This window comes from Molothrus ater, chromosome Z, assembly GCF_012460135.2.
Source record: "Molothrus ater isolate BHLD 08-10-18 breed brown headed cowbird chromosome Z, BPBGC_Mater_1.1, whole genome shotgun sequence".
Classification (NCBI taxonomy): Eukaryota; Metazoa; Chordata; class Aves; order Passeriformes; family Icteridae; genus Molothrus; species Molothrus ater.
The window spans coordinates 33,341,115-33,352,841 of NC_050511.2; the positions used below are offsets into that span (position 1 = coordinate 33,341,115).

The 11,727-nt window shown below is 40.8% G+C and overlaps 1 protein-coding gene across 3 annotated transcripts in view; it reads right to left on the reverse strand.

The window, feature by feature from the left end:
* The window catches only part of PLIN2 (perilipin 2), a 13,836-nt gene extending 2,567 nt beyond the window's left edge, over positions 1-11,269 (reverse strand). The window contains exons 1-8 of one of the 3 annotated variants that reach the window (XM_036403960.2): positions 11,175-11,269; positions 9,071-9,127; positions 8,795-8,990; positions 8,058-8,140; positions 7,257-7,542; positions 6,746-6,930; positions 5,848-5,982; positions 4,904-5,194 (exon numbers count right to left, since the gene is read on the reverse strand). In XM_036403960.2, the coding sequence (XP_036259853.1) occupies positions 4,904-5,194; positions 5,848-5,982; positions 6,746-6,930; positions 7,257-7,542; positions 8,058-8,140; positions 8,795-8,990; positions 9,071-9,100 (1,206 nt within the window). In that variant the 5' untranslated portion in view covers positions 9,101-9,127; positions 11,175-11,269. The other 2 variants (XM_036403962.2, XM_036403961.2) reach the window with 2 other exon arrangements.
* Between the last annotated feature and the right edge of the window lie 458 nt (positions 11,270-11,727).

The following is an 11,727-nucleotide window of genomic DNA, read 5'->3' on the forward strand; positions in this document are numbered from 1 at the left end:
CTTTCTACCAGCAAGAATTATCTTGCATCTTTCTACTTATGGCAGTTTTCCTAAAATTCTCATTACTGCGCTTGGAGAAGGCAACAGACTTCTCCATTATCAGCACATGATCTTGTAATTCATACTGCAGTACAAATAGAGATATCCTAAAAAGACTAAGTAGTCCATATAGATAGTTTTATGTATTATATGCATATATGCCCAAATTGATAGTTTTATGTATTTACACTGATCAGGACACAGCCATGTTCACTAAGTGTGTCTGACCAGTAAGAATTTTCTCTATCATTCATTTAAGAGGTTTTTATTACTTACATCCATTTTGTTCTTAGTGCCAAAAGAAATATTGCTCAAATTTAAGTTTCTGCTTTCTTCATCTCCTTAATACATGCAGTAGAAGAACCTGATTCCTTTAATGTAAGATTTTGATAGCCATGAGAGAACTTCAAATTGGAGTGCATCTCTGAGTAAAACCGACTGGATGTCAGTATGACTCACTTCAGTTTTGACCATGCAAATTATATTGGAATATATCTGCATCAGTGTAACTAAAACAATGCAAAGCCCTTGGTGTTATGGAATTCCTTATGTAAAAGATCTTTGCTTCCAGTTGACTCACTGTTTTCTTTCAACTTCCTATCAATTACTGAATTTAAAAAAAACTAGATAAAATTCTTCTTCATGCAATTTCTCTGTATGATTCAGTAAACCAATTACAAAGATAAAATACTTGCAAAATCCCTACATAGAACAGTGTAAAAAATACTATGGCGTTTTGCTGTCTTCATATACAAATGTTGATGTCAATACTAACAACTTCAATCTGTTTGGTTTTTTTTTTGGGCTAAGTTTTTAGAACTGAGCCACTAGCATTTTGACACAGCATCCTCATTTTGTGAGCTTTCAGAACAAGTGTTTATTTTTAGTCATCAAGAGACTGTATTATCCAAAAGAAATAAAATTGCCATGAATTGGCAATAAACAAATATAAATTCATTTAACAAAACATTGTGCATAATACCTCCAGCAAGCTGCTCATGTAAGACTCTCTGATCATGCAAATTACTAACCAAGCATGCTTAAAATAAGTTTGGTTCCATTTCATCTTTTTGAGGGTTTAAAAAAAGCCTTTTGGTGGTAGTTGCTGCTTTTTTAAAATAACGAGAAATAATTCATCACTTGTTACCAAATCCTTTCACCTATTTTACTAGCTATAAAATATTACCCTAAATTGAATTCTGGAAAAGATTATTGCAAAAATATTAATCTTGAAGAATAGGAGACATTTCCAAACCTTTACACCTTTCTTTAGATTTAGGCAAACTAACTGCACCTCCAGGCCTTAAACAAATCTTATAATTTGGCTTTGACCAATGATATAAATATGTTTGCAAAACTTGTATACTATATGGAGCTATTTACAAATGCTTATATTGAAAGCTTTTCTAAAAAACAATTATCAGCAATGATAGAATAATAGTTCTCTCTTAAATGCACCTGGGAAGAGGAAATGTCAACTAGCATCAACAATTTTTGAGTGATCTCCAAAAGAGAAAAAGTAATTTTCTGAATTCTGAATTCTAAATAAACCCTAAATAACCTTACAAGTGATAATGATCTTAATATTAATACTAGAAGCCTTTAACATTCTTCCATTTAATCTAGTTTACCTGCCTTGTTGAAAATAGTTGAATCTACTTCCTATAATCTTCAATATATCTGGTCCTACCTTTTTTAAAAGGTTCCAGAGAAAACCTCAGTTTTCTAGCTCAAGCTATAGCCTCAAATATGATTTTGGACTAAGAGGAAGCAAGCTTCTGTGCAGCTGAGCTGTTTAATACATACAGTTTAAGAGAAACATGTAAGATGGGAGTATCTCAGCTTTCCCTTCTTTCATTTTTGAGGAAGCACCTCAGCTTCAGTCAAAAACTGTGGCAAAAAGACAAGACTTTGGAAGGCATCATTCTTGCCTCCAGCGGACATGCTAATAGTCCCTTTCTCTAGCTGCACTAGAGAAAAATCCTAAATTCTCTCTGTCGAGCTGCAGTTAGACTGAAGTGTGGAATATGCTATGCTAAATTACCTGCAATAAGATACCCATGCAAGTACAGTTGCAAATCAGTTTAAATATTCAATGCTCTCCTTATTAGCAGAATCTAATAATCTTAATCACATCTCTTCCACTAATTCCAATGGAGGTTGGAGGGTTGTGTGTCTGTGCATAGAAACTTAAAAACATTTGCAGAGTGGGCAGCATCCTACAAAACAAGCACCTATCAGAACAACATGACACAGGAGCCCAACCATTAGGTAAGCATTTAACTAGGTCTTGCTCTGTTTGCAGCCACCAGTTGTAGGCCAGCTGCCATGAAGAGAAACCACCCAACAGTGTCTGGTAATGAAGAAGTGCTTTGGAGGTCTAGGCTGGTAATAAGGTTTCCTTGATTTCCACTTCATCTGCTTGCTGAGATTTAGTAAAGCTGCACGGCTATGCAAGAATACAAACCAGCAACACAAGACAGAACAGACACAATGTACTGCTCCTGCATTAATGCTAGATGATGCTGTTTATTTCTCAGTCCTTAAAAGACATTGAAAAGTTTGAATATTTTATTTGATTGATCACATCAGGATGAAGTCCCAGAGCAACTAGACCCTAAAACGCACATAGAAGAATGGGAATTCCCTTCTTTGAACAGCCCACTACTTCCACAACTAATTAGTTCCATTCACTTTCTGAGCAATCTATAATAGTGGATGCACTCCACAAGTATTATTGCAAATGGAGATAAAATGGATATTCTTGCTGGACCTATGCAATAGTAAAGTAAACTTAAATTAATTCCTGAAAGCACTATGTCTCCAATACTCTTAACTCAGGCCCTAGCTGGAAAGGAGTCTCATCATCTCATGTTTATTTCATGTTAAACACTGCCCTTATATAAAGGGAGTATTAAAACCTGTAAGCTACAGAATCTTTACCTGCAATCCTGTTTTGGTACAGTTTCATTTAATACTGTGCTTAAAACAGTCTTCCTTACACTTCTAGGCTAACCCTGATCTAACAGCTAACCCTCTCATATTAAACGGCTGGACAACATGTAATCTGCTTTAGTGCCTACATCAAACCAGGTGGAGGTATTTGTTCCATGTAGCAATGTGTGACTACGTGGTAAGTTTTCTTTGAACTGTGTTTTCGCCTCACTATTTGGTGACTTCTTTGAAAATGGAGGCTGGCATTGCTACACTAGATGATTGCGACCCAAAGTTGTATAGGGCATGCATCAAGAAAAAGGATACAACTTACCTGGACAGCCCTAACCCAAGAAAGCTTATTTCTTAGTAACTACTTCTCTTCCAGTGGAGGGGTTCACCGGACTTAGTGAGAACAATTCCACTGAAGTAATTGAGCATTAACATACATTTGTCACTCAAGTTCAAGAGGAAAAGAAAGTTAAGTTAAAACTGGTGATGCAGCTGAGAAGTAAACACTACTTATAGGGAGTCAGAAGACAAAGCAGGTAGATAACCAAGTCAAGCACATACAACACCTACTGTGAAGGGATGAGAGGATTCTTTTGTCCATATCCATCTGTTTTCAACATTAGAACATCCAGCAGCTCACAGTTTAGGTCATCTTTAAAGGTGACAACAGCAAGGATCAGCAAAAGCAGCAGTGAAGCTAAGACTCAATGGACTGATACACAGAAATTCAACAGAAAGGAAATGCTGCAGCAGTATCTTATCTATCCATCTATACAGATGCAAACATTTTCAATGCACATCTACATCGTTTGCATGTCAAACTTGCTTTCTGCTGGACCCAGTTTGAGAGAGACACAGAAGAGCAAGTTAGATTGTTTTAAACAAAGGAGACAGGCTTTGACTACTAAAGCATTTATTACTAACATACAAAAATGAGTTACAAAATAGCTACAAAAACACACAACAGCAGGCACCTTGGTACAAACAGCATGAATCTTTCGTTTATACTGCATATTAAAAAATGTGTTGATAATTATTTGGTCAATCACTGGAACAGTGTTCATGGAGCATCTAGATGATGCTCTTAACCATATGGTTTAGTTTTCAGTTAGTCCTGCAAGGAGCAGGAGTCAAACTTGTTGATGCTTATTGGTCCATTCCAGCTTGAGATAATCTATGATTCTGCGGTCATGTTAATGTGTAATACAACAATTAAATTTGTACAGTTAATGTTAACACTGTCACAGCATTTTACTCCAGCTGACTCATTCAGAAACCCCACTTTCAGCTTTGGCATTCTGCACTCACAGAACTTTTGTCAGGAATGATGTAGCAATAGAATCTGAAAGTCAGATGCATATTTATCAAATGTGGGATCTGCAGTAAGCATAGCATTTAAGTGTACATAGCTAGACTGTAGATCTGTTAAATGCATTTCACAGTACGAAAGGCTTTTATATCTTTCTGGTAGAGATTAAGCAACAAATCAAAGGCCTGCAGCTATGGTGGGTTTCATTTAGACTAATGGTATTTATACCACTGAAGCACAATGAGATGCTTGACAGACTAATAGGGCATCTTGATGACTGTCAGCTGCCAATATTTAGGCACTTGAATCTCGTTTAAGAGTGGCTTAACTACAAAGGACAATGCAACCCATGTGTAAGTGTCCTGGCCTCTAGAATCCCCTACTCCTGTATTTATGAATTGTTCACCAAAAAAATGGTGAAAATGGATTTTTTTGCCAGCTACACTTAGTAAGGCCACTCATTTGGTCAGTCAGCAGAGTACATGTGTGCTATGCAGCTTGTTCAGTAGTGTGTTCAGGCTGTTTGTCTTTCTGGCTGGAACCTTCCTCCCCTTCACCTTTGCTTTCAGCATGCTGAATGCCAGGCAGTTGTAGGTAAAAGGGACCTACCAGCCAGTTGAGCGGTGTGTTGTTAACAAGATAATCCATCACATCATCCAGAGACTCCTTCATTTTCTTCAGCTGTCCTTTGCTAGCCACAATAAAGCTGTCTGATAATTCTTGGAAAGAGGATGCTGACCGAAAGCTCTGGTAGACACCACCTGCCATTGACCCAACACTGTAAACCTGATCCTGTAAATTCTGTGGCAGCCCCTGAAGGCTTGAGACCAATGTGAGGCAGGTGGTCTGAAGCTGCTGAGTGAGGCTCCGTGCAATAGCTAGAGTTCTTGACTCAATGTGCTAGAAAGAACAAGCACAACAGCAAATTAGTGTCTTTTTATGACTGTAGCAGCTTTATGTTGGTCAAGATACACAAAGAAGCAAAGGAAAGTTGATATAGGTGAAATAAAGCTATAGCAGATAATAAACCAGGTTTTTAGTCTGAAGCATCAAAAACTTAGAAGTACTTGATATTTCTTCAACACTCAAGTACTTCATGAAAAGAAACTGATAGCTTCTACCCAGCGACAGTCAAGCAGATTCTTATTTCAACTCTGGATAACAAGTCACAGAAGGTAAGTACATTCTAAACAGTGAACTATCCCTGAAAGCTATGTGTAGGACTGAGTGAGTCTGTGCCTGAGACTGCTGACAAATCATTATTTCTGGTCTGGACACATCACATAAATGGTTTCTAACTAATCTACATACAGATATTCCAACATGAGTTCACATGCTAAATAGGAAAAGCGTTCTCAAGAGAGGAGAATGAACCCGAGTGTTTGCAGCAAGTAGACCCATTTAAAGAGTTCAGGTCCCCTAGTTCTCAGAAGTCAGCTGTCCTTAGCTTCAGCATGCAGCCTCTCTCTTGCACACTTTAGGGACTGTTAGTTTGCCATTACCTTGATGAGATAAAATATATTTATTTCTGGTGTACATTTACATCTATTTACCTCAGCACTACGCAGATCATCACCATCATTTTGGCCTGTATTTTTCTTCCATTCTACCCAGGATTGATAAAGCTTTTCCTGAGCACCAAGAAGTTTCTTATTGGCACTATTCACGTTCTTTCTGGCATACTCGATCTGAAATACAGCCAAATAAGGAAGTAGAGACAAGAGTCCAAACAGTTCCTTTAGGGCTTCTCTACCCTGACTGTTTTGTACTCTCCTTTTAAAATACTTCAGAAATTCAGTATAACAACTTTGGGTAGTATAAGCGTCTGTTTAGTCTCATCAAAGAATTGAAAACTGAAAGCAGTTTTAAGATGTTGTGTAGTGCTCCCCTCTGCCTCTACTATTTCCCCATCCCCCACTGGCATCCTACTGAAAGGAGGAACTGAAAGCATATAGAATGCCATGACTCTACGTGCAGTTTGTCATGTACATAAAGATATTTGCTGGAATAAAGACTACTGAAGTACCAGAAATACTTAGAGTTAGAAGCAGCAAGAGAGCAAGTCCCAAAAGAATTTTAAGTTTTACTAGTAAAAAGGATTTAAAGGACTGATGTGTTTCTAAATTGCATTACATTTTCTTCACTGAATGAAGTATGTGTCAAAACCAGCACTACGAAACAGCCATAAATTTAAACATGTCACTTCTGTTTCTGCAGTGCTTGCAGCTACAAGCAATTGCTCATTAGTTCACAGCTTAGCCTGATTTAGAGCTCTCCTGAATGGTGACAAAAATCGCTTAATGGCAAATTCTTTGTATTTAATGTAATAATGTATTCATGGATTTAGTCAGAGAGCAATCCCAGTTTTTCTGTGACTCTTTCAGCTGTTTTCTTCACACTAAACCAAGGCCAACGTATGGTTTTTATGTATCAAGTGAAAGTTTAACTTACCAGACTAACAGTGTAGTGGAGCTGAGAGATTGTCTCCTGGCTTTTCTGTTTAGCATCTCTAACTTTGTTTAAGGCTTGTTGGTAGGCACGTGTGCGGACCTTTGAAGACAGGGATCCTAGTCTAACATAGTAGCTTGGCTTTTGGACTCCAACTTCAAAGCCTTCAACATTTGCAGCTTCTTTCTCTAGGTATGTAGAAAGGAAGCAAATTGATTACTAGAGGAAAAATTAAGAGGTCTGAGACAATTTTATCTGCCTAGTAACAGCTGAATACAGGGCTTGTTGAGTAGTCCTTTAGCACCATGATTAGGCTGATAGACCACTTTATAGAGAAGTCCTTACTTTCATTCTGCTTCCTTGTGAAGATGCTGCTATTACAAACAGCAAGGCAAAAGACAGTTTGGGAGGCATGTGCCCCCCTCCCCCACTATGAGTAAGCAATATATGGATGATTGCTTGCTTCTCTCCAATATAAGCATTCCAACAAAATCAAACCTTCAAGTGGTCTTACCTAGTTCTGCTTCTGTAAGTGGAAGATACTGGTCTACAAGGGTCTCTGATTTTGTGAGAGCACTGTCCATACCACTGCTCACCATTTGCACCACACGACTTCCCAGGACAGTGTTAATGCTGCCATTGACAACTGACTTGGTCATTTCTACGCTGTCTTGCACTGCTTCTTTAGTCTTGCCCACAACTCCAGTGATCGTGTGAGCAACAGTTTCCTTGGCACCAGTCACAGTGGTTGTTACAGCTTCTCTGGCTCCAACAACTACATCCTTGGCATTGGCAACAACCTGTTGTAGGACATATGTAGATTTACTAAAAGTATTAACTAGTGAGAGCTACATAATCCTGGAAATAATAAATATATGCTAAAGCTTGTACAAGTATTGGTTATCTAGGAGAAAATGTGCCCTAAAAAAATATGTACAAGAGAAAAAAAGAACATGACTGCCACACAGCTTTGAAGTTTTCAAAAACTTCAGTGAATGTAATCCAGGCACTTTGTGCAAGAAAGAGACAAAGACTCAAGTTTTAAAAGACACCCACCAGTGAACTGCACTCACAGAGAAATGTTGTCAAGTGGTGGACAATTTAAAATAATTTAAAAAACCAAAAAGCTTAATGGTCTCCCAAAGGCAACAAACAGTTCTACAGATCAGTCTTTGACTTTCTCATTGCTTCCAAGCTGTGCTTCAGGCACAGCTTTTTGAAATGTATCTCTCTTGGGTTTTAGTGATAAGAAAAGATTTAGAAAAGAAGTGTTTATGGTTCTTCTGCTTAGCGTACATAAATGGAAAGAACTTACCTTGTCGGTGGGTTGATTCAGTATAGGCAGTCTCTCTTCAATTTTGTCTAGACCTATACAGGCATAGTTGTTGGCAACTACAACTATAAAAGAAATTACAAGAGTTGGCTTTAATTATTTTTCACCTAGTAAAAATCAAACTGAAAATTCCTCTTGAAAAAGAAGTCATGCAACTCCCTTGAAGTAGTTTCCTCCTCTTCTCAGTGAGTTCTAAGTCAGCAAAGGCAAAGAAAAAGGTAGATTTACAGTACCAGAAAAAAAATCCTCACTTGCAGGCAAAGAAAAGTCATCTGATAATTTACAAGCAACTGGCAGAAGCTGAAACACCTGTCCCTCTGCCATTCTATGAAACCAGGTTTCTGGTTACAACAGCCTTGTGACACAGCTTCCAAATTTAACCAGTTCTCAGTGTAAGAAAGCACAAGAGTAGCATCTGAAAACAGGTGAAAGGTGAGGAAAGTGTTGAGCAAGAAACTGCGTAATCATCTCACATATAAAAGTCACCCATCAATTTAGTATTATGAAAGCTGGAATCTGCTTTCACTCTGGATTATTACCTTTTTTTTTTTTAAGTCTTATCAATGTGTAATCAGTTACACAACAAATCAGGCAACAGGTTCAGTAAGCTACATGAAAGAGCATTCAAGACCAGCATGACCATGTTAAACCATAAGCGCATCTGGATATAAAAACAATCAGTTGAACTAAAGTTATCAACAGCTTCATCTTTGCCTTACTTTGTGGTTCCAGTTTCTGAATGATAGGCATAGCACTTGTCATGGCTACTGATGTAATTGTCTTCACTCCTTTCTCTGCTATCTCACACACTGACTTCAGATAAGGATAGTTATCCTTTGTGGTGATGTAAGCTGTGGACACCATATCATAGGTGGAGCTCACCAAAGGAAGGTTGGCAACCCTCGAAACAATGTTCTGTTTTAAAAGAGAAACGTGTTAGTTGACTCCTATTTTATGATCTAGACAAGGAAATTATGGGACTAACTCAGACATACCTGCTGTGGATCAATTGCTGCCAACGCCATTTTTTCAGGTCTTGAACCTCACACAGCCTGTGAAAGAAGCATGTATAAGCTACAGCATTATATCTGCTTCATCTAAGCACCAAACTTTGAAACCAACAACCTTCTTGTGATCCACCCCATTTACTGGGATCAGGATGTTCACATTTCATGCATACAGGAATTAGATTCCATTGTAACAATTTACAAACCCAAAACTTGGTTTAGGTGATGCAAGTACAGCATATTCACAAGACAGGCTTTAAGGTACAGCAGTTCATTGATGAATAACTGATTGGTTGGGTCATTTTTTCTAGAAGAATTAAGACAGACTTATCTGTTGAGCCATGACAAAAAATCCAGCCTGCAAGTCACTGAAAATCTAGTTTAGAACATCCAAGTCAGACAAAGAACCCCCCCACCAATAGCTTTAATCAGATTAGATCTTTTAGGGAGCCCACCTAAGGCTCACTCTGTTCTGCTTGCTAAGGAGTTAGCATTCCTGTGATAGGGAGAGCATCGGATTTCCCTACTGCAGAAAATGAATCTGCCTTATGCTAATTTAGACTAAATTATCACACATTCCCCACTGAAACAAACTGCAAACGTTGGTCACTCAACAAATCTACAGTACTCAACATTCATTCCAACATGTATTCACATGGAGAAAATACTAACAGCTGTCCCCACAAGAACCCTATAGAAGGGGCAGGGTATTGCAGTACTATATAAGGAGAACACACTGAAGCACACTGTCATCCTATGTACACAGGTAGGCTGAACTAAATCTGCAAAAAGCGCCTTTTCCATTAATGATTTCACATAATGCTGAAGTTCCAGAAGAATCTGCATGAATGAAGGCAATAAAAAGGTAAATTAGGAGTCCATCCTCAAAAAGGTTGTGGCTTACAAGCTTTGCCACATTTGGTTTGCTAGGTTTGTCAAAGAGCCAACAGCAGTTTTCTCTCTCATATGTATGACAGCAAAAAAGGAACATGTTAATATTCTATCTGAGGTAAAATAATTACATAATGGGCAACAACGACAAAGGCATCCTGTTAACATCTTCCAGGCATATTTGCACATATGAACATACGTGTGCCATAAAGTAATGCTGGTAATGAGATTAACCACCGTACGTGGAACGCACAAGGAAAACAAGTAGCAGACAAAGGTTATGGTAGTAACAAAGACGTTCTCATTTAACTTAACAAGTATTTAAATACCTGCAGGAACGTGCTATGTTTTTCACACAGCATTACAAATCAGATCACTAGAAGTACAACTGTATTTTACCATGAACTGCAAAGCATGCTACAGAACAGGTAAATACGCTAATGCCACAGAATCTGGACTCCGAAGGAAGAAGTGCCGTTACTTTAAGGATTATTTAATATTCGTAGTGTGTCTCATAAAATCAATCCACACAGGGCATGCATTTGAATTTTAGTCAATAAACCAGTCCAGTTAGCCTGTAAAGTTATTCCTGCTCCTAAAGACAAGGAAGATAACTAGACTCTTCCACGCTTTCAGAGACCCCCTGAATAGGTTCAGCCCCAGCAAAAGTCAATCCATCCTCTGGAGCAGGTGAGTGAGACGCCTGGAATCCAAGGCCAAGCAAATTTCAGAGACCGCAAGAGTTTCTGGAGAGGAAAGCACACAGGCTACATCACAAACTTCATTCCTATTTTCCCCCCTCCCTACGGAAGGAAGTGCAAGAAAGCAGCGCGATGAGCCACGCACAACAGCCGCGGCGCCTGCTCTGGCTCGCCGCGGTACCCAAGGCAGGAGAGCGCACCGCTTTCCCAAGCGCCCTCACGGGCCGCTTCCGGGATGGGGCATTCCAACGCCGCTCCCGGGGGCGGACGAGGCTCTCGGGAATTTCTGGTCCCAGGAGAACCTCGGCCAGCGCACCGAAGCACGCCGGGCCGCGGGGCGGGGGCAGCGGGGACGGCCCGGCGGTCAGCGCTGCACCCGGGGCCGCGCCCCAGCCCGCTCCGCTCCGCTCCACCATATTGCGGTGTCAGCCCCGCGGGGCGGGCCGGCGCCCCCGCGGCCGCCGACAGCCGCGCCGGAGCACCGGGCCGGCCGTACTCACCCGGGAGGAGGAGCCGCAGCCGCCGCCGACGGGAGCACGGGCAGAGTCGCAAGCACGGGCGCCGCCGCCGCCGCCGAGTAGGGAGCGCCGGCCTGGCCCCGCTATTTATGGGGCGTCACCGCCGCCGCGCGTCAGCGCTGGCGCGGGGCGGGACCGGGCACGCAGCGGGTGCCGCGGCGGCGGTCAGCGGGAGGGCAGCGCCTGCCCGCCGCTCCTGCGCCGCTGCTCCTGCCGAGCGCCGCGGCACTGGGGCACCGACTGTGCTGAGTTGGAAGAGACTCAGGGATCATCGAGGCCAGCTACCGGCCCTGCACAGGGCAGCCCCAAGGGTCACACCGTGTGCCTGAGAGCACTGTCCAAGCGTTTCTTGAACTCTGGCACGCTAGTGCTGTGACCACTGCCCTGGGGAGCAGGGAACTTCCCTATTCCCGTGTCCAACCACCCAAGGGGTGAAGAACCTTTTTCTAGTATTCAACCTAAACCTCCCCTGACAGTAGAGCAGAATAAGTGGAACAAACAAGAATTTTTCGTTTATTTGAACAGATTTATTACA